The sequence below is a fragment of the Passer domesticus genome, chromosome Z, assembly GCF_036417665.1.
Source record: "Passer domesticus isolate bPasDom1 chromosome Z, bPasDom1.hap1, whole genome shotgun sequence".
Lineage (NCBI taxonomy): Eukaryota > Metazoa > Chordata > Aves > Passeriformes > Passeridae > Passer > Passer domesticus.
Genome location: NC_087512.1, coordinates 38,658,551 through 38,682,558, shown reverse-complemented (window position 1 = coordinate 38,682,558; position 24,008 = coordinate 38,658,551). Strand labels below are relative to the sequence as shown.

Below are 24,008 nucleotides of genomic sequence, written 5' to 3'. Positions count from 1 at the left end.
CTAATGGGTTATGCATTACTACTGAAATAATAAATTTGAAGCAGTTATGTGTTTTTTCTTAACTGACACAAACAAAAACTAGAAAGAACAGTCATTTAGCAATAGTAAAATATGTATATTTGCATAACCTTTTCACTGAAACTGTCATGTAAACAGAACTGAACTTTGATTCACATGCTTGAAGTGAAATATGCAACTGGTGCTTTGCTGAATACAAATGAATTTTATGTGTTAATAAAATACTACTTTTGTTAGGTCTGTAAATGGAACTTCTGAAACAGTCTGCATTTGAATTAAATACTTATGTGGAGTATGTAGTACCCTTAATTTGAGCAAACTTAACTTGGTGAGTTAGGAGGGATGGTGATAAGCTGAAGAATTCTCCTGTATCCTGATCCTTATTCTCATGACTAACAGTTTTAGTGACTGAATCTGAAAAAAGGGATTTTAAATCTAGGAAAAGGCCTGAAGACGTTGTTACTTGAACACACTGATGTTTGAAAACTTAAGATGGAGAATTGCTTCTTTCTTTCATTTTTAATGCAAACCTCATCAAAGTTTCTGGTAGTAGTTTATGATTACATGGTCCCTTTTCACCTCCATCCATATGGGAAATAAAGGAATCACTGTTTTTTTTTTTTTCAAATCGCTGTCCTGCAGGCACTCCCCAAGATCCTGAGTCAGACTGCCCCCGCATTCTGTATGGGCAGCTGCAGCTTTGTGGTGGAAAAGTCCAAGGAATCTACAGCCCGAGTTGTTGTCTGGAGGGAGATAGGAGTACAAAGGAGCTACACAATGGAAAGCACATTATGTGGATGTGACCAGGGCAAGTATAAAGTAAGAGAATACATCAGTTAATATTTCTTAATAATTTCTTTTTAATTTCTTCCCTTCGCATTGTTATCTTCTGTAACCCTGCTTGCTCAATTCTTGCTTGCTTTAAGCTTTTGAAAGCTTTTAAGGTCTGGGTAGGCTGACGTTAGGATGAAATTATAAGATTTTCAACTTTGTAGGCTGCATAGCAGTTATGCTTATGGGCTGTTTTAACAAGATTAATATTAATCATTGCTTTTTACACATGTGTATGCATGCAGTTAAAAAAACCCAGGACTGTTCTGCCCAACTGATTATTAGGATTTGGTAGTAGTTTATGTCAATACTATAATAAAAATTTCCTTTACATATGGCAGTTGCAGGCTTCACCATGGCAGATCATGGCTCTTCTCAATAGATATTTAGCAGTGTCTCTTACAGAATTTTCCCATATAGCTGGGGAAATAGGCTTACAAACCAAAACACTTTCACACCGGCTTACCAGCTCTACAAATTACAGATGATCTCTGAACTCACATAGTTGTGTGGCTTCTTGACTTAAAACTTGTTTTCATTTCCTCTCCTTGAAAACCGTTAACAGGGCTGCATATCTGAAAACAAAAAGTGACTCTGTTGGTAGTGTCTCACTAGTAGACAGCATGCATGGAAGGAGTGGATTTCCTCTGCTTGAAAGCTGAGTTTAGGCGTGCTAATCGAGAAAATGATCACAAGCCTCAAATAAGGTGCTTGACAGAAAGAGGATCAGAAGGCTGGGTGAGACAGAAACGAAAAAGAGAGTTGAACAAGATATATTTATTATATTAATGTATGCGCCAACATCTGTGCATATATCCCTATAGAGTAGGAAGACAGATAATTTCGTTGAGAATTTCAGTAGGCCTGTAAGTGCTACATTTTGTCAATTAACAACAGATGCATTCCTGCTGTTGTCAGAATATTCCTCAGATAATAAAGCTCATTATAGAGCTCTAAAAAAAGATAACTCATCCAATTTGCTTATTTTGAAATGTTGAAAATATTCTTAGACATGGACCCTCATGGCTTTAGCAGTGTTGCTACAGGAAGTACTTAAGAAAAGTGAATTGAAGATGCTTTGTGGACAAACTTTCAAGATTCTTAAACCTCCAAAGCTATTTTTCAGTAAGGAAAGAAACAAATGGCTGAATTTTGTGGAAGAATCATTTACTCAAGGGAAGAGCATTCTTTTATGTCATATAAACTAACTGATGAGACTGAATTACTGTTCTGCCATTCATTTTATGGATTAAAGCAATTTGTGAGCTCTTAGTCATCCTCTGAATATACTGGAAGATTCTTAATTTTTTTCTTCATTATGATAATGCTCAAACTTATTAGGAAAATATATCTAAAAAGTCAAGGTGACTAGACTTATCAAAGAGCTGTATTTCTCCAGTGAGAAGAAGAAAAAGACAAAAAGCCTTAATCCCAGGGTTTTTTTGGGGGCTTTTGTTGTGTTGTTTGCTTTATTTTTGAGATATATTTTGTGGAAGGAGTAGGGCCAGTAAGTCTGTCAATAAACTTATGGTATAAATTAGATTACATATGTCATAATATGTTATTTCAAAAGAGAGAGAAGTTGAACTGTAGAAATTCCTTTCCCTCCTACTTCCCATCTTAAAGGACATAAGAGTTCAGATCTGAGGGATGGAAACACTTTGCTAGTCTTACTCTGGTTTAGCATCCTTGCTCAATTTTGTTCAAAGCATGAAGAGGATTACTTAACAATTTGGTTCTTTGTGGAAGAAATACTGAGTACTTGCCAAACTGAACATAATCTTTATTCTAATTTATTTTATTTGGAAAATGATGAATCCAGCCAGGAAGCTGTTGAGCTGAAGGTAGCTAGTCTTACCTCTGTTTGGGATCTCTGGTGACAGAGTTGTCTCTGGAAGCAAATTTTTTTGAGCTGATCATATGGAATCTTTGTAGTCTATTGACAGGACATCTGTGATTCAGGATATGGAAAAACAAACTTTCAGGTGAAAGGATTCTCCAGGATCTACTATGGAGCATAATTAAGATGCCAGACAAAAGAGCAATGTCTTCAATTATTCATACCACCTGAAAATAGAAATCAATGTCTTTGCTGATTGAAGATTAATACATTTGGAAGTATTGCTTGACTTTTAAGTTAATTGAAAAGATTTTGTTATCTGGCAATCTTACAACTCACATAAAGAGAAGACTTCAGGAAATAAAAATTTTGTTAACAAATTTCTCAGTAACTGATTTTTCAGTCTTTAGAATTCAAGTTCTCAGAAATGATTATGTCTTTGTAACCTCTGCTGAATAAGAAAGCAGATCTACATATATTTTACGACTTTTTTTACCAATTGACTTCTATGACTCTTTATATAGCTGTTTTCCTTTTATTAATTATGTATTATAGGAATATTCTTCTCCACTTGAGGTCAGCCTGCAGTGCCTTTGTTTTGTATCTTTGCTTTCAAGTGGCAAATTTAATCACTATTGATATGAAGCTACCTTCATGACATGCTTAGTAAAGAAGACTTCAACCCTCCATCTAAAATTCTACTTCTAGAAGAAAGATAGCTGTATATGATGTAGAGAAAAAAGAAATTGAAATTTAGTTTAAAAAAAAGACGTAACATTGAGATGGCTTGAGCTTAAAAGCAATGCGTGTAGCATGTAAATAACTTAGCCTCAGTTAAAGGTACTAGAATAACTGTTGAAGATCAGTAGAAGATAATGGAAAGAAATGTAATGAAGCTTCAGTGAAAATGAACTTGAGATCACGTCCCTTAGAAAGGGCAACTGATGATGGTGATGATGACTTCTTGAACCAGACTTTGGATCTTGTTTCATGGAAATGAAGAAGTTTGGCTGATGGAAGAATCAATTAAGAAATTTGGTATTTGGCATTTGTGTATTACATTCTCCCTTATGAATAAAAGAAATTAAAAAGCAAGTCAAGATTTGGCATGAGACTTTTACCACAATTGTGTAGACCCTTCAGTGTAGTAAATTCAAAATTTATCCTTCAGGTGTTTCCCAGTTATCCACCTCCAATCTGCTCCATTTAGGTTTCTCTTTAGTTACATCCTCTTTCTGCTGTGCTAAAAATAGCAGCCACAGAACATGCGCACGCTATACATCTTTATAACAATTGTCTTTGCATTTTCCTTCATGCTGTACTCTTGTCCTTTTTCAACTTAGAGACACTCTGTTAGACAAATCTTGTCTATAAGGAACCTGCCAACTAACGATAAATTCTTCAGCAACAAATGCAGATGATAACTGGAAAAGTTTCTGAACCATCAAGTTGTGCACATTAGTAACCTATGTAACAGTGAGATTGCTGTTACCTTTCTCCTTCCTCTTCTACATACTTTGTTGCCTCTTGACCTAAATGTTATTTTAATCTCTTTGGGGCAGGGACTGTGTCTTCCTGTGATTAGCGTAGTGGAGCCCCAGCTATGATTGGGGTCTTCGAAAGTTAATGATGTGCAAACAAATACAAAACAAAGCCAAAAAATTGGTCTCTATGGATAAGGTACTGCACTGAGTGAGGAGAACTGATTTCTGTTCCCAGCGGGGTCAGTGACATGCTGTGAGACACTGTGCAAATCGCTTCAGCCCTCTCTGCCTCCATTTCTCCATCAGTACAGTGAGGATAATTCTTCCTTTATTAATAAGTGCTTTGAAATCTACAGCACAAAAGCATTATAAAAGAGGTAAGTAGTATTCTATTAAGAATAATACTCAACTATTCAACTCTTGTTCACTGCTAACAGGTTTCAGTACCATTTGGCCAGAGGATGGCACTGTTCAGAATCATGGATATAGATTTATCTTTCTTGTTACTAAAAAGCACCTTGCTTATGAGTATTACCAAGGCAAAAAAAGAACTCTGAAGAAAGTCAAACTTTTCTTCTATTAAGTATGTTCAAAACAGCACATGGAGAATATGTGGGCTGTACCATTTCTGCAGCAACATACTTTCTCTTAAACCTTGCATTTTAAAATGCAGTGTCACTGTGGCAACACAAAGCTTGTGTGTTTTTTACCTAGCTTTTGGTAAAAAAAAATTCCTGCTTCAGTCTTTTTTGCTTCTTTTGTACTTGATGGCTTAGCTTACCACCGATTCCTGGCTCTTCTGTTTCCCTGTTTTGTCAAAGCTTCTTTTTAACTAATCTGTATGTTAAGGGATTGAGAAGATCCAAGCTAAAGTCCTTTTAGATTCTCCAGAGATACAGAAGTTGCAAAGGGGGAAATGGAGTGGAGTTGTGCCACTGAATTTGCTAGTGTATATACCGTTAGTACTAGCCAATTACCTAGCTGTTGAGGCTCAGTCTAGATTACACTCTTCTTATAAAGTAGTTGAGGTCAGAGGTTATGTCCCTGTATACTGCATTTCTGGCTAAATTACAAATGTATAATTACCTCATGGGAGGATTTATTAGATATGTAAACTTGGAGAGCATTACATAAGTTCTACCTTCTAAATGGTCTTTACAGAGGAAAATGCCTGGCTATGTAATTCAAATTAGAAAAGAGCTATAGCTTTTGAGAATTTACTTGTTAGTTTTAATTACTAAATATGTGAATAAATGCTTTCAGAATTAACACATGTAGTCCCTAACTTACAGGCAGGGAAGAGACATCTGTCTCATGGAGTAACTGCTGCCTTAGGTAGTCTTACCTATGTATTAAAACATAGCAATGAATTTGAGCACAACTATGATATTAATTATCTCCTTTTTTTTCATTCTGTTTGATGGAATTTATATTGAGGAATCTTGTATTTTTAATTCTTATTTTAAAATAATTTATACTTATGAACCTAGACATTGTATCTCTTCCAATACCACTGGGGAAAGATTTGTTAATTTTGGGGTGCTAGAAGTGTAGACTGGGAAGCTCCAAAAAATATGAATATGTCTGTTCAGCCTTAAAGGAATCATGTAGGTATTCCAGAGTCTTCTCTGATACTCTGCTTATTCTACAAATCTGATTTGTTCTGTCTTTAAAAGCAAGATAATGTATTAAATAAAGTAAGAAAATATTAACCTAAAGAGCTATTCTGCAGTATGTGTGGGTCCATCTGCCTGTACCTATTTTGTATTTTTAAATCTTCTTTTCAAATTAGGGATTGCAAATAGGTACAAGAGAACTGGAGGAGATGGGAGCAAAGTTCTGTGTTGGCTTGCTGCGTTTAAAAAGAATGTCCTCACCTTTGGAATACAACCTGCCTTCTAGTCTGTTGGATATTGAAAATGAGCTGATTGAATCAAGCTGTAAAGTGACAAGGTAATACATTTCTATTATATTCAGTTTTTCTTTTGGGAAAAAAATTGCAGTTTCTCAAGTGGTGTAAAGATTCTTTAAAAAATGTTCTTCCACTCATCAAAAATAATGCTGATGTGTTGTGTTACTGTAACAGTAATCTGAATATGTTGGAGACCTGTTGTATTAATTCAGTTGCTTCAAAGTTCGAAAGAAAACAATACAGACAGAGTTAGACTATATGTCGCATTTGCTGTTGCGATAAACACTAGCCATTTTAATGTCATTGGGGAGTTGTTACAGGCCATAAAATTCAGTAGTAGGTCTTAGGTCTCAATTGTCTCTTTTAAAATGTTGTTTGATTTTTTCTTTTTTACTTGCTGTGGTATTAAAAATGTGTTTAAACAGACTTAAAGTATGTGAGGTAAAGCAGTAAGAACTGTTAGTATTTCTTCCTAACTTTCTTTTTCTTATTTCTCCTGTGGTGGAGATATATAATAAGACTTGAAGAACTTAAATTATATAAATAGTTTGGGTCACAAAAAAAAAAATTATATGCTCAGTAGCCAGGTTACTAAGTTGCTGGTTCTTAAAGCTGTAGATAGGCTTGCAAATGTATGCATATGTTGCATTTTTCCATTCATGTAATTCATCACTGAAGTATCCACATGTACATGGTAAATAAGGATGGACAGCAAATAAGTAATTTTGAATGTACAAACATGTTTTTCTGAAAATGTGGTTGACAGACTAATAAAGCTGAATTCAAGACTTGAAAAAAAAATCATTGGAAAGAAGTAAAATTTACATGGTATAATATTTCTACTAATGTTGCCTGCTAAGGCAATGGAGTGGAAATTTGGGGAAAAAATGAAATTTGTTACTGCTTTTGGACAGTTGAAACAAGGAAGTACTTGACAATAAGACTTACACTGGATGTAAGATTAATAAGCAATTTCTCTGTAGAACATGGAAACCTAGCAGAGCTATGGGAGGGCATCTGTGAGACCCTATGACAGGGAAATAATGTTTATTTCCCTCATTCAGGCCCATCCGTGTTCCTGGAGTGTCGAGTATTAAGAGAAACTGGAGCTTGTTCATGCTTATCATTTACAGATAATAATGAAAAGCAAAGCATAAGCTAAAAGGTAATAAAAACAATAGGAGTAACAATAGGAGGATGTCTTAGGAAAGTGGTTAAAAGTGTATGAAGAGTAGTGGTGATATGCTGGCTCCAGTGATAGTTGGATCTCCCCAGTATCATTTGCTCACTAGCTGAACATCAGATGTTTGTAATGACTAAAATTTTACTGTCAGAACGAGTTTCATGCTTGGTTAAAGCTGAGTTAGTGATTCCTGGAAAAGATAGTGTCAGAAAGTGGGTTTGGGTAATCAAAGAACTTCTGTAAGTATATAAGTAGTAAAAGAAATTTTAGGGGAAATACGGGCCCACAGGTGAATAGGACAGGAGCCCTGGTGACACAGGACATGTAAAAGGCTGAGGTATTGACTGTCTTCTTCATCTTAGTGTTTACTGGAAAAATCAGTTCTTGGTGTGCTAAGGACCCAGATACTGGGGAAGGATTGGAGCAAGGAAAACCTACCCATAGTGGGAGAGGAATAGGCTGGAGAATACTTATGCAAGCTAATCTTACCTAGGTCCAGAGGTCCTGATAAGATGCACCCACAAGTACTAAGGGAGCTCACTGATGTCACTTTGAGCTCCCACTGTGAGGCCACCTAATAATTTTTGAAAGATCATAGTGATTGGAACAGGTGCTTTCAAAGGAAATCAGATGTCCTGCTTGTCTTCAGGAAGAACAATGAGAAGAATCCAGGAAATTAAAGGCTGCTCAGTCTCACTGTGATCCCTGATAAGGTGATCAAACAACTAATCCTGGAAAGTATTTGCAGCTATTTGAAGAGGGGGTGTTCTTGAGTAGTCAACATGTGATCCTTCCCCTCTCCTCAGCACTGGCAAGGCCTGCACACCTGGAGAACTCTATTGTTCAGTACAGGAGTGTCATGGACCTACCAGAGATAGTCCAGTGAGGAGCTCCCAAGATGTTGAAGGGACTGATGTTCCTCTTATAGGAGGTAATGCTGGGGGAGCAGGGACTGTTAGTGTGGAGTAGAGGAGGTTCAAAAGGCTCAAAGTATACAAATACTGGAAGGGAGGTTGTAAAGAAGGTAGACCCAGGCTCTTTCCAGTGGTATCTGCTGACAGGCAAAGAGCACAAACTATAGAGGAAATTGAATATGCCATTATATACATAGAAAGGTGCCTAGGTTTGGCCAAAACAGGGTTAATTTTTTTACCAGAAAGGGGCCTGGCTAGGCCCTAGTGCTATTTGATACCATCTCATCAATTGTCAGGGGCTGGAGTAAGACACTCCCTCATTTCTGGTCAGGCTGGGGGGAGAGAAACTGTGCCAGGTAGAGTCTGGTATTGTTGCACTTTCTATGTAAATTATTCCATTGTGTTTCACCTGTTATTAATGTTGTTGTTGCTTCCTTTCTTCTCTTATTGCTGCTTCCAGTAAATTGTTGTTATCTCGTCTTGTAATTTTTTACTTTGCTCCTCCTGTTCTTAACTCCATTCCCAGAGAGTGAAAGGAGAAGGGGAAGCGGGTAGAGCAAGTGAGCAGCGTTTGGTTTGGGAGAGTCTTGGTGGGGACACTGAGCCATGACACATTTTTATATGTACATGTGTATGTATATGTTCATTGTGAGGATGCTCAAACAGTGGAATGAGCTTCCCGTGGAGGATATAGAGTCTTATCCCAGGGATATTTGAAAGATGTCTTGATGTGATCCTAGCAAACTGCTGTAGATGGCCCTCTAGAGCAGGGATGTTAGGCAAAATGACCTCCTCAGATTTTTTCCAAGCTCATCCATTCTGTGAAAAGGGGGAAAATTCTTCAAGTATTTTCTCAAAAGGTACTGAATGCTGGTGTTTTGAGCACTTCAAATTTGAGTGCTAGTGTAGGTAATTAGAATACAGAATTCTAAAAATCACAGATTAGTTGCATTGGTCTCTCTCAGAACTGAAGCAGTGAAGATCCTGTTCCCTTGGCATTTCTGTCATATATGCCATCCTGGTTCCATCCAGGACAAGTTTAATTTTTGCAGTAGCTGGGGGGGATGTTATTCTACACCACCTCACATCATTGTCAGGCACAGGGGGAAGGGACTCTCTTCAGGGAATAAGGAATTCCTCACAGTGGGGAAAACACAGCAGACAGAGCAGTCTGGTATTCTGTGGATAATTTATTTTCTTATATCTTTTGTTATTAATATTGTTGCTGTTACTCTTTACCTTCTTATCCCATTGCTGTTTCCAGTAAATTGTTCTGATCTCCACCTTTTGTGATCTCTGCCTTTTGTCCCTCCAGCTGGCAGGGAGGGGAGGTGGCTCATAGTTTTGCGGGAGTATAACCATTGGAGAATGAATTGGAGAATGCTATTCTTAGACCACAACATATGCTTTAATAATTTTTTTAAATAGTAATTCTTCCATAAATACAGGCTGATTGTTAAGCAGTTTCACTTGATAACTATTGTGGATGGCCTCTAAATGGTAGCCTCTCAGCCAGCACACAAGTTTCTTGAGTTCCTCATGTGCAGCACGTTTAACTTGGAAATTGTGCCTACATATTGCACCTATTTATCATACTTTTTTTCATTTACAACTGCAATTATATGTTAATAATACTGTAATATTTTTCCCATCTGTGTTATATCACTGTCAATTTTATTAGAATTAAAGCTTCAGCATAAATATGTCTATTTGAAATATTAAAATTCAGTTACAGCATTTTGAATCAAGATGTGGTTGTGAGCAATTAATCCATGGGAGTGGCATTGAAAAACAGCCCCAGATTCCCATGTTACTTTATATTACTGGCTGCCTCAAGCATGGCATCTCAATTTTCTGTTGTGCCTTGGGTTTGATGTTAGCATCCTAGTTCACATGTAGTTAATGGCTATTCTTTAGAAAAAAATCTGTGCTGGATTTCTGTTTATTAATGTTACTTATGGTGGATTTTCCATATGAGAGCATCTATTGAATTGAGGAAAGTCATACACAAGTCACCCCCCCTTAGCATTTGCTAGGAAGCTAAACACACATCAAAAACACTTTAGTATCAGAATGGGATAAAAAAGGGTGAGATGGGATGTTTACTTTCTCTTTGATAGCAAACTTCAGTAATGCTAGATGAGAAGAGCAACAAATGGAAACACATAGCTTGTTTTAATGTTATGAAATACAGCAAATCCTGGTATATTAATAGATGCACATAGTTTGAACTTCCTTTGCCAGCTAAAATGCTTCATTGATCCAGCTATCTCTAAAAAATTATTGTGTATGGAAAATAATTGCATATGAAGTACAGCCATGCTGGAGGCAGGGGAAGACTGCCTCTAACTTGATTTACATTTCATTGCTGGCAAATGAGTGGCACAGGGACTGTTCTGGCCTGGATTTTCAGAAAGCACTGATAAAAGGCTTAGTCCTACATAAACATAACGTTTTTGGCTATGTATGAACACAGGTAAAATGTAACATTGGGCTCATAATAAGCTTACTATTACTGAGACTCTATGTAGAAATATTTATAATCCTGATCTGTGAAGAAAGTAACCAGTACTCTGGAACTTAAAAAAACCCAGCAGGTTCAGTTCCATCCAAAAGACTAGATCATGAACATCATGAAAATAATTGTACCACAAGATGAAATTGTAAATTTCAGAGAGATGATTAAATAACTTCATTCAGTGTATTGAAAGTGAATTTATACCTAGAATTTTTTTTTAAATGGTTTCCCCTAACATGACCTTTGGGTATTACAAATCTACAGATGGTGAAAGGTGATAATCAAGTGCTTCTGCACTAAAGAAATTAGGAGAGTGGGAAAAAAATCAGATTCTGTGCATGTAAGAGTTAATATTTTTAATCTATATGGAACATTGACATAAGAAATGTTGAAGTTTATTGGAGGAATCTGTTAACATCTGTTTAAGTTTTAAGTCCTGATGGCTTTATTTCTTAAAGTCATTAAATGTAAATCTAAGAACACTAGAACATAAAACAGAAAAATACACAGCATGAAGTGAGAAAATAGGTACATTGCTCTCTGTTCACCTAGCAATACTGTGTAACTATGTGAGAATCTCTGTGAGAAAAACTGAATGTGTGAATTCAAACTGCTTAATTTAAAATATGGCATTAAGACTGAAAAGTGTTTCTGGGTTACCTGGGTTTCTGAGCAATCTGTGTCCCTGCCCACAGCAGGGGAGGTGGAACTAGGCAATTGTTAAGGTCCATTCCAACCCAAGCCATTCTGTGATTCTATGATAAATAAGAAACTACAATTTTGTTCACAGAACCTCCAATATTAGCAGTAAATGTGCCATATAGTATTCAAGTTTGCACATTATCTTCTATTCTTTGCCAAAGGGCTCAGTACTGCCATTGGTGAAGTTAAGAGGTGGTCTCATTCTTTTGTTTCCAGAGGCTCAGAAGCAGAGTTTTGCTGTATACCTTAGGCCATATTTTAAAAAAAAAATTTCGGCCAACGTGTGCATTTATTATTAACTTGAGCGGTAGACCTATACAAAGAATCCCTGTCAAGCAAAGTTTACAAAGCTTTTTTCTATTCCTCTTCTGAGAAGTCATGGGTCAGAATACAATCACACTGCTTCTTGTTTTATGTGCCCAAACTTCAATTTCTACTTTTCTATTACAACGAAAGAACTGTTTATACATTATTTATGCTCACATGATTTGCTGCTTTTGCCATTAGAGACAAATGAGAAGCTACCTACAGGAAAAGCAGGTAAAAAGTTCATCAATAGGAAGTATAAAACAGAGTATTTTTAAATAGCTGTAGCATTCCTGTAGGGTTACAGTAGAGCAATTACTAAGATTGTGGTTATTTCCTTTATTTTTGGATTTTATAGGTATTACTTTTTGCCAAAGCACAGTTTTAATGTTTTCAAGACTAAACAGGCAAATTTAAACAAAGAAGCACTGATTTTATTTTTTGCAAATGATTTTGAGGATTTCTCAAATCCTTTTGGTTTTCCAGGTTGTAATTATAATGACCAAGTACTTGTTAATATTTTTGAATATATTGCTAGTATTTCATTACACATAGGTTGAATTTGAATGAGTTCATTTTGAACCATATCTGAAACAAGAAAAATAAACCAGTAAGTAGATTTATTTCCCTCCGGTAGTGAACTTTAACCTTCTATGTGATTAATAAAACACTTAGTTTTTCTTTAATTATTTCCAACCCATTTGACAGTATTTTCATCCCTATTCCAAATGGAAAAGATTAAACTAAATGTAATACTGGTCTTGTATTGAGAATTGTAGTTGTTGTGCTGACAGGTTTGATGTGGTCTATACGCAATGAAACAAAAACATATGACCACATTCATAACTGTTAGGACTTACTAGACTTATCCTTTGCTCAAAAACTTGACCACTTTTTGGAAATTCTAGTTAATTTTAATGATTCTTTTGAGCCTCATTGGTGTGTTCTAGAACATGGTGTGGTTGTGTTTGTTAATTTGATTTAATTATAGCAGAGAAGTAGACTGAGCTTTGGGACCCAGCATGTCTAGAAAATGGTAGAAAAAGCAGACAGCCAAAAGGAGCTGTGGGAAGGGGAAAAACTTGATGAAAAATCCATTTCCTGCACTTAGTCTTACACTTGAGAGAAAACTTCAGACTGGTGAGGCAAGGAGTGAGGGGTATGTGCAGTGGGAGTGTGTACAAAGTCTTACAAGGGATTATTTCTGCCTAGGCTGTCAGGTAGAAACTGGCTTTGCCCTATTTTATTTCCCTCCCTCTTGATAACTCTTAACTTTGTCCAGACATTTGTGTATTCCTAATCTTCTTCACCTGGGACTAAAGGTTTTTTCCTTCTTACTCTCCTGCAGTGTTTAAGCTTTACTTTCTTCCAGTACCTTAGGAGTACAGCTTTGTTAAAAAGAAGGCATCTTGTACTGCAGCTTTTGTCCAGTCTGTCCCATTCTGAATGTTGGAAGAAAAAGCTATTAAAAATCAGATTCAGAATTCCACTTGTGGGCCTGGTAGCAGTGCCCATGCACCAAGCCTCTGCTCTGGTCTCAGTGAAAGTGATTGCTTTTAATTCTGCGTAGACTGTAGTATTCAGAGTACTGTTCGTCTTCTCTAGGGCAAAATAAGGAAACTAGTAATCAAGGAAAAAAACCCCAAACAAACAAAAAGCAAGTGTGATGAACTGCTTATATGTTTCTTCCTATCATTCTTTAAGTTTTCTTCTACTCTTGATGGTGTGATCCAAATACTACTATGGCCCACAGTAAATGATTTATGAATCCCAGCTGATTTGATTCAGTTTTGAATTTCATAAAATATATTTCAGGGTGAGAACACATAGAACATGTTGCTGATACTTGTGATTAAGCTGTGGACTAAGAAATCTGTAACTCTAAATGTGAAGATACCTAAAAAAAATTACTCAAGAGGATTTGGATGTCCAGATTCTTATGGCTTAGAAAAGAATTGGATACATCCCGTTGAGCCTTGGAAATTCCCTTGGGAAAATATCCTTATTACTTACAAAATCTACATAGGTTAAGAGCAGCTGAACTGGACAGCACTTGTAGTTGTGTATGTGCTGTTGCCTTCTGCAGCAGGATTGCTAATCTCCAGAAGAGAATAGAGACACTACAGAGAAATTAGAAGGGAAATTACAGAGAAACAATTCCTTTGTGATACTTTGTAGCTGTCTTTCTCATCTAAGATTTTTTTCCCCTCCCATGACAAAGCAGTTTTAAAAGAAATTATTAGTACTTCAGAGTTCTCTCTCCTTCCTTTTCCAACTCCCCAGGTAGCTGCAACTCTCCATACTTTGACAGGGAATATTTCTTAATTTTTTGTTCCGAAGTTGTAAAAGGTATACACATCCCCTGGCATGTGAAAAAACTTCTGATCTCCATGGGGTTCAAATTGGTAATGGTTACATCTACCTTGTGGATTAACGTTTCTGTAATTGAGTCTTGTGGATAATGAAAAATCCCAAGTATATCTTTTATGGGACAATTAAAATATTATTTTGAAAAAAATATACCATGTTTGTGAAAAGGTTTATTAAATTTTAATATGTTTGGAGCATTAATGTAAATGAAAACACATAGTAAGGTACTCTTGTTTTAAAAAATAATAGAGTCATAGCATGGTTTGGATGGGAAGGGACATTAAAGATCATCTAGGTCCAACCTACCCGGCACGGACAAGGATGCAGCCCTGTAGATTAGGTTTCTCGCAGCCCCATCCCACCTGACTTTGAACACTTCCAGGGATGGGGCATCCACAAGTTCTTTGGTCAATCTGTTCCAGTGTCTCACCACCCTCACAGTAAACAATTTCTTCCTAGTATCTAGTCTAAATATTTTCTCTTTTAGTTTAATAACATTACTTCTTGTCATATCCCTTTCTGACTGTATAAAAAGTCATCCTTCCTCTCTCTTGTAAGTCTTGTTTAGGTACTGGAAAATCACAGGGAGGTATCACTGGAGCCTTCTGTTCTCAAGGCTGAAGGACTCTGGCTCTCTCAGCCAATCTTCGTGGGAGAAATGCTCCAGCCCTCTGAGAAGCTTAGTGGCCTCCTCAAAACTCACTCCAAAAGGTCCATATCTTTCTTGTGCTGGGGACCTCAGAGCTGGATGCAGGGTCCCAGGTGGGATCTCACGAGAGTAGAGCAGAGAGGCAGAATCCCCTCCCTCACCTTGCTGACCATGCTGCTTAGGATGCAGCTCAGGACATGGTTGACTTTCTGGGCTGCAAGCTCACACTAGTGGCTCATGTCCTGCTTTTCATCCACAGGGCCCCGCAGGGCTGCTCTCAATTACTTCTTTTCCCAGTCTATGCTTATGACTGGGGTTGCCCTGATCCAGTTACAGAATCTTGCACTGGAACTTGTTGAACTTTATGAGGTTTTCTTGGGCCCAGTTCTTGTCCGTTTGGATGGCATGCCGTGCTTCTGTTGTGTTAACTGCACTGCTCACCTTTGTGTCATCTGCAAACCTGCTGCATGAGCACTTGACTTCACTGTCAGCGTCATTGAAGAAGGTCTTAAAGGGCACTTGGCCCATGGCAGAGCCCTGGGGAGCCCCACTTGTCACCAGCCTCCAGGTGGACATGGAGCCATTGACCAAAACTCTCTGGCTGTGTCCATCCAGGCAATTCTTTGCCTATCAAACAGTCCACTCATCAAATCCATGTCTCTCTGATTTGGAGATAATCATGTCATATGGGACACTGAAGACCTTACGGATGTCTGGGTTGGTGATGTATGCTGATCTTCCCATGCTGACTGTTGTAGTCATCCCATCATAAAACACCATCAGATGGGTAAGGCATGATTTGCTCTTAGTCTCCAGGTGTGGAGAGAACACTGTGTTCTTGGTCCCTTCAACGTCTTTCCAAGAGACCTGAAATCCCTTTTGCTATTTCACAGTCTCATAGTTGCAGCCTCATTCAACCCTACATGAAAGAGTAGGAGTGGTTGATAATCCTCTGGTTTTACCTGTCTTGGTAACCTCTTTGTGACATGATGAATGTGGCCCTGATAGGCAGCAAATCTTGCTAGAGAGGCTGGAGGGTAAATGGCTGTTTCCATGTGTCTCAGTGAGGATTTCCAGTAATTACCATGCTTCATGCATTTTTGGTGGCACTCATATGAATGGTTCATTGTACCAGTTTTGTAGCATTCTCCTTTTCTTGTTCTTGACCACTTATTGTGGAGTTTTCTTCTCCAAGCCTCGTACTGTCATATTTGTTATGTAGGGGCAATTTGGTAGCAAGGGGGAGACTCTTTCTTTTGCTCCAAGCAGAGATGAGAGTCCAGTCTCCCTTGCCTTGCAAATAAATCAAGCCTATCTCAGGGTTGGATGCTAATATACCTTCTGTTGCTAAGGTTTTAAAGCAGCTGCCTCTCTGCCTGTGTCAGTGCATAATCCCATACCTCAGTCTCCTGCTTGGATTCCCAGATCACATGCTGCCTGATGAGCTTCTACACAACATGGCAACCTGCACAAAAGGCAGGTTACCGATCTGGGCACTCTTGCACCCATGACAACTACCTCTGCCTTCAGGGCTTGAGGGGAGCTTTCAGATTATGGAGTTTCCTGCAGCTGAGGGTCCAGGTGGTTCTTTTAGTCTTCAGCAAGTCTGTTTGGGTCTAGACATATACCCAATGCGGCTGTGGGTCTCTCTTGGTTTTAGTATGACAGCTGTGATGTATAGATGCCATTTTTGTTAAAGAAGACTGCTTCCTCTTCCTCCCCATGTGGCCTTTTCTGTGTGTCCTTCCTGGAGAACTGCTGCGCCATGTCCTGACCATGGCACCACACCCTGGTTGCTCGCACTCTCCGGGGCTGTTTGAATCTGCTGGCAACACTCACACCATGCCAGCCTCACTCATGAGAACTGATGGTTCCTGGTGGAGCTCTCCGGTCTTACTCATGTTTCTCTGACCGTGGAGGCTCTGCCCAGCTTGTTCTAGTGCTCAGCCCCCAGAACTTGCCATGGCTGCCACTGCTGTTGCTGCTATCAGTGCTGTGTGTGCCTAGCTGACCTTAATAATTAAAGTATGCTTTAATTAATAATTAAAATACATTCTAGGAAACTATTGTATTAATTCCTAAATTTGTTGTATTCAGTGGCAGGTGATGAAGAAAATACTCTTTTAAATGCAAGAGATATTCTTCAAGTTCTTCATAAACTTGCAGACCATAATATTAGATCACGTGTATTAATCAGGCATTTAGGAATTCCTCTTTTTGCCCATAAAATGTTGTTTAGGTAAAATATGCAGAACTTCAGAATTTCATTTAGTATTCTGTTTCAACAGCCATGACTTCAAAGAAAGGATCATGGCATCCTTTACATTACGATACTGTAGGTGTGGGATAAACAACCTCTGCTAACCTGAGAAAAATAATAGTTTCCTTTTGAAAGAAAAAGTAGGAGGTGTAGGAGTAGAGGAAGAAGGATTATTGAGCAAGTTAATTAGAAAGAGCCCAAGGGAAAAGTTAGGAAATTAAAGCCCATAGAATCAGCATGACAGCAGCTAAAAATATATTGCTACAAGATATGCTGAGGGTGGGGAGCAGCAGGGAGGCAAATAAAGAATTTGATTAAACAGTAAGACTTTTTTTAGGTGTTTGATTTCTATATTTCTTGTGATCCAGCTTCAGTGAAACAGTGGAATAATAATTATACTTCTCAGATTCATGCTAACCTTTAGAACAGAGATTACTGAAAAGTTAAATATTCAAGGCTAACATTTGCTACATCAAAAGACGGCATCTCATGGGAAAGCAAATATATGAGTAGTGTGTGACACAGTTTAGATAGAGTTTTATGAGGAATGGAAACTTAGGAAGGGGAAAATGGAAAAAATAACCTTAGTAAATATTATAGTATTATTTGAGTAATACACAATTGAGAAGTCGTGGTGTGTTGCTCTGGATGGTAACAGAAAGCAAAGACTAATATGCAGTAGATTTCAGAGACAGATTTTATTTTAAAGGTTTATGTAGCTTTCTAAGTAAGATCCGTTCTAATCTTTGATCTATTCTAATGGTACTTCTCTTGAACAGAGAAAATGACATATAATGTTGATTTTTTGCTTTATTGAATGTGACACATATCCCTCAGTTCTGGATGTACATGTGCCAGAGCAAATGCCTAAAATGTGTTAGAGCAAACAGGTTGGCTTTTTATAACTGCTCACAGTGCATGAATTTTCAGAAGTTACGGGCATTACCTACACATACATGTGTAGGTAAAATGAATGTATCCAACTATTAAAAAAAGTATATTGAATAAGTATACTTCCATATTTTTCAAGACAATATAATACAGGACATATTATATGAAATGATAAGACACTTTGAAGAGCTGAACTTTGTGGTTTCCTTTTGTGTCCAGTTCTATGTCAGTTTAGTATCCAAATAATGGCATTAACTAAAAAAAGTGGATAGAATTTTTCAGAGCTTTACTATTCTATATACCTCACTAAGATGAATTTTTATAAGTGATTACTCTAATGCCTTAAACATTCCATTGTCACTGGTTAAATATTTCTCCTTGACATAGCTCTTTGTAGTTTTCTGTCAGTGTTCAGAATTATTACATAATATTTGGTCAACATTCAGATTTAATGGCTCTATTTCCTTTGAACTACACAGTCTATTCTGTGTGGATTCAACTGAAGTGTGGATTCCTTGCATACAAAAATGAATTAATCAGTACCTGTGTTAAGTGATTAGAAGCACAAATTGAAAAAAAATCTATGAACTTGTCAGAATGTGATACATCTGGTGAAGTCCCTTTCATTTGTTTCTTTAAATAAACTGAACATTTAAACTTTTTATTTCCCTGACTTGTTCTTTCCTTAAAGAAATTGTTGGTAGGTGGTGACTTCCTAGGGCAGAAAGCATCACAGGATGAAAGAACAAAAAATTTGTATTCCTTTGCTCGTTCTCCCACAGGTGCTTCGTGCAAAACATGTATACTTATTGTATGTTGGGTTCCCCGTATGTGAAATGAAAGAGACTTCTTAGCAAAGATCCTGGTTATTTTCCTCACTCTTTGTCTCTCCTAAATGGAAACAATTTTATTTTAAACACCCAGTTCATTAACCATCAGTGGGTTATTGCCCTTAAATAACTTATGAAGTATTTTGTTTTGTGGAGCTTTCTGTTTCGCATCGCTAATAGAGTACAGGCTTGTTTAGTGAACCATGATACAGATAGTTTTGAATGTAAATATTTTTTTCCCCCCTAAGCTTGGGAACAGTTTTTCTCCCAGTATTTGAATTAACTGTCAACAGTACAAAATACTACAATATGGCATGTCATTGAAATTACAGGTAGAGGAAGAATACCGTGAAATTTATTTATATTGAATAGAGATAGCATTTCAGATTTCAAGTGGTGCAGTTGAGCTCCTAAAAGGTCTTTAGAAAGAAGCAGTGATTAGTCCTTTTAATTATAAAGCCACAGCCAAGCTAGGTTTTTTGTATCTTCAGAGAAAATTAATTAAAATTAATATGCAACTATTTCTACAGGTTCTTTATGATGTTTCTCAATAAGAACATTCTCACTGTTTTGTATGAGTTCTGTATGATTTGATTATTAGGTAAAATGCATTACAAAACCTTTTTAGGGCTTAAAATGAATGTAAAAATACTTATGAAATATTTAGTGCTTTTAAGCAGATAGCTTTTTATGTCCCGAGTAAAACTGGATCTGGAAAATACTTTTCTGCCTCCCCCGTCATCCCTTCCTCTGTTCTAGGGAGGTGAGAGGATCAGAAAGTTGTATTTTAATCTTTTTCCAGTTAACACTGAAGGTGTTAATCCTCTTTTTCTTTGGTGCTATTAGTTAAGGGCATAGACCATTCTGTGGGCATAGCATCAGTTCACTAAGAGCATTGCCTCAGAGTTGCAATGCTTGACAAATTTTAAGTTTTATCAGGATACAAATGTGTGAGAATCTGATGGAAGTTAAGTGATTCATGTGGAAGCTTAATTGTAGGTGTAACCTTGACTCCTTGTTCTGTCATCTCTGATATGTATAATCAGTATAATGCTTTTCAGTGAAGTGTGTTTTATTTTCAATAAAATACAGCAGTTTGTTTATACCCTACAGCAATGGCTGTGTCCTTAGGTAGTTGGATCCTTCTTCAGCAATTTCTGATATTGCTGTATTTACATTAAGTTCTTATGGGCCATTAGTGTAGCAGATTTGTCATGGTGCATTTGGATAACGAGTTGTATGTGACTAACTAATTAGTTCAAAACATTACAAGCATGGGTTTGTCTCTCAGCTGTTTTACAAGCAACTAAAAGCCAGTCCCATTTCAGGTAATCTGCCCCTTTTCTGAGGTAATTTTTGGATTACTGTATGTCAGGAAAGGGATAGGGCACATGGTCTGAATGTGTTAATCCAAATAATACTTTTAATATGATTAATGGAGCTTCTTGTTTGTTATAGCCCCACTACATATGTTTTGGATGAAGATGAACCTCGCTTCCTTGAAGAAGTTGATTACAGTGCAGAGAGTAATGATGAAGACATTGAATTAGCTGATAACGCAGGTGATTATGAGGCAACTAATCAAGATGATGGACTTTCAGACCCAGATTCAACAAGGATACTCCTTTCTTGAACCAGCTTTGCTGCCAGTAACAGAAAATAAAGTATCCTGAATTTCCAGTCACATACTTGCTGTTTTCTACAAAGGGGATAAGCTTCAGTTAAGACAAATAACTGGGGCCTGCATAGCTCAAGGACAGTAAATATTTCTGATAAATTTGCATTTGTTTTGTTTAAGGAATTCTGTGTATTCTTTAAGCCCTAAATAGATAAATTTATTTGCCACTTCGTTTTCTACTAAATAGTACTGCATGGCATTTTGTGTCCTTAAACCCTATCTTCAGAGAAATGGATTATAATTTTTAGTGTGTTAGAGTACAGAAAATAATTTTTTGTGCTACAGTTCTTTGAGTTGCTTCCTGAAAAATACATATGTACAGATTTTTTAAATTAATTTGTGTATGTCTGTGTATATGCGCGTGTGTATACTGAGGTGAAGAGGTTATTTTTTGACATTATTTCAATGATACTTGATTGTGTTGAAGCAATGTAGTGCCTGCTCTGAAACACTTCAATTACTAAATTAAAAATAATAACATGATGTATGAATTTTTGCACATGTTTCTTGCTTCTTATGATTATGTGGTTTTGCCACAGTATTAAGTGAAAATTCTTACTAATGTCTGTTCAGAGTTCAGGAATTTTGCACAGTGACCAATGCAGCCTGTGCTTAGAAGAACTAGACTCTTGTATAAAACTCACCCATGAGATAGGCATGATTTATTTTGAAGAAGTTTTCTTGTTAAGTGTACTTGTCTACAGGAAGAGGTCAGGTATGTACACTCTCTGTATATTCAGCTACACAGCTGCTCCGTTTTTCTTCTTGAATATGCACGTAGTTAAAAAATGTTCACTTTACCGGAGGCACATGAACTATAGACCCAAATCAACTGCTTTAAGGGGGATAGTGCATTTCGGTTTAAACCTTTTTGCCTGATTGCAACCTAGTGTTAACTCTGCTGTGATAAGGAGATTGGACTGTGATTTCCTGAGGTCTATTCCAGGCTGAATAATTATCCTGTGGTTCTGTATTCTTCATGTTTAAAGTCAAGCTGTCAAGTATGGAATTTGCACTTCTTCATCTTCTCCTATCGTCTTCTAATTCTTATTGCCTCTTGCCTCTGCTTAAATAAGATCTAATAGAGAAATGAAGAGAGTTGTAGTTCGTGGTTTACAGAATTGACATGTTTTGCAATGAAAAATACTTTTCAAAAATTATTTTTACTTGATGTGACCCAGTTGTGGCATTCATTTTCTTCTGTATGAGCAAAGGTTTAAGAACATGAAGAATAACATTTCTAAGTTATACCAGGTTTTTAACTGAGGAGGATGTTCTGTGTGTTTGTTGTTCCAAATAAAACTGTATTTCAGAGGGGAAGAGCATCTTCAGTAGAGGGATGAAAAAATAATAAAATTTATGAGAATTGACTGTATCAGTGTTTTTCAGCCAGGAGTTGGATTTGCACCAGGATCTGTTCTTTCAAATTCAGCATTGTTTGGTAATGCCTGTCCATACTATTGTGATTCTGAAACGGGGGTAGGGGTTTTGATTCCTTGTTATATGCAACTTTATTTATATATGTATTTTTGTTTAAAGGCTTAAATTTATATTAATAAACATATGGAGAGAGGTAGGGATGGAAAACATGGAAAAGTTGGAAACATTTAGAGTCTTGTTCCTTTTTAAGTTTTTCTTTGCAGTGAAAGTTATCTTTCCTTGTGTTCTGTGAACTACATACTGTAAATAAGATTTATTTATTACCCTGTTGAAGAGGAGCCCTCTGCAGTGAAAGTAGAGGAATTGTGGAATGTGTCAAATGGAAGAATTATCCTTGCCCCACAGAATTTGAATTATTTTTCTGTCCAATGACAGCAGTTCAGAATGCTCATATTGCCCTGTTAGTCTTAGACTAGTTATCTGCATAAATAGATTTTCATTAAGGGCTCCTACTTCAGTGGGAGTAGTATTCATAAATAAAATTATTAATAAACAATTTCACTTAAATTTCACAGAATGCAGGATGCCACATGTTTGTTAACTGCATTGTGCATGTCTTCTTAGGTTTCATATGAATTTGTATTAGTCTTGGAAAACTATTTTTATGCTACTGGCAAGACTAGAAATATACTTCATCCATTTAGAAGGAATGGTGTCTTAGTAGTACAAAATTGTCTTTTTCTCCTGAGTATGTATGTATGTATATTAGTTCTTCTCATGACTCCTAGAGCTTTAAATCTGTGCAAAAAAAGAGTTATATAATGTCTCAGGACAACATGTTTATACATTAGATTGCAATGCAGTTATGCATTAGATGTCACTTAGGTGTTAGATGTCACTCTGGCAGCTGTTGGTCTGAGCTTCTGCAAGTGTAATTCAAATGCAAGAGGTGAAACTTTCTCCCTATCTTACACATTGTTGAAAATGCAAAGGTTGTTACCTCAGACATTTCCCAGTACTTGCCTTTTGAAAGGTAAAGTCTCCATTCGTGCTCACGGGGATGCCAGTTCATGGGAAGAACTGCTGCAGTGAGAACTGCTCCATACTGTTTATCCCTTCTCCAATACCTGTTGCCATTGTTGCAGTCGTGTTGACAGACATGCTGGTGCACCCATTTATGTGTTTTGGTGGGAAGTCTGGTGTTTGGCTGAAAAAGGAACAGCTAACACTTGAGCACACTCAAGTGTTACTCTGGCATTTGCCCTGAAGAAATGGGCAGAATGATAGCAAAGAATGGCAGCATCTTGGACTGTCTCGAATCAGTCATTGAGCATGGTCTGTCCCAGACAATTTGCTGTCTTTATTCTATGCATTGGCATTTCAATCTGGCTTTGGTTTTAAATGATGGTTTTTGCTATAAGCGTGACTGATTCTGTATGGACAAAGAAGATATCCCTAGATCTTCCTCCAGTAATAACAACAAATAAGACTATAAAAAATAATTACATCGTCTGTCTTGCTTCTAAGTAATTGCTGGACAATGAATTACTCTATTCCCTTTCCAGAAATAATTCAAGTTGCATCACAAATTTTGGTACTGTGTTTTCACTGGTGACATCCCCTAGTGTAATATAACTTAAAGCAATTTGTGCCAAAATCTTGCCTGGTCGTTTTTCGAGGTGGATATATTTATCAGCCTGACTTACCAGGGAGTTTGGTTTGAATCTCAAGTAAGACTGCAGAAGCAGTAAACAGTGTTCACAAAATGCAAAAATGCAAGATTTTAGATAATTTCTGTTGTAATACTGTAATAAATATAATTGTTGCAGTGTTAGTGTGCATGCCCCAAATACCAATACTTACTAATAAAAATGTGTAATAAAGGATTACTTACAATCTTTTGCTTCCCTATTATTGGCTAGTGATAATTAAGGATTCCTCATTCTAGCATTTGCAGCAATGTTCTTACCTGTAAGGACATCAGTGTGCATAGCATTTAAAAAAACATATTTTGTTTTCTGTGAAATTAAACTTAGTGTGCTACAGGCTTAGAGTAGCATTTGCATATTAATTGACTGAATTATAACTATCTAAAAATTCCTGAGATTCAGCAATGTTTGTAAAACTGATGAAGACAGGATGAACCACAATGAACATCTTTGCAAAGCACACAGAAGAGCCTTATGGTGAGACTCTTTCCCTCCCACACAGTTAATAGGCTATTAATCAGATCTAGGAAAGG

General features: G+C 37.0%; 1 protein-coding gene across 7 annotated transcripts in view; it reads left to right on the top strand.

Annotated features, from left to right (window-relative positions):
- Positions 1–23,662, top strand: part of AGTPBP1 (ATP/GTP binding carboxypeptidase 1) — a 66,167-nt gene extending 42,505 nt beyond the window's left edge. For 4 of the 7 annotated variants that reach the window (XM_064405596.1, XM_064405597.1, XM_064405595.1 and 1 more), the window contains exons 25-27: positions 661–837; positions 5,966–6,126; positions 20,167–23,662. In XM_064405596.1, coding sequence (XP_064261666.1) covers positions 661–837; positions 5,966–6,126; positions 20,167–20,341 — 513 coding nt within the window. In that variant the 3' untranslated portion in view covers positions 20,342–23,662. Of the gene's footprint in view, positions 1–660; positions 838–4,408; positions 4,551–5,965; positions 6,127–7,149; positions 7,251–20,166 lie in introns of those variants that run through there. The other 3 variants (XM_064405599.1, XR_010354219.1, XM_064405600.1) reach the window with 3 other exon arrangements.
- Positions 23,663–24,008: the final 346 nt, after the last annotated feature.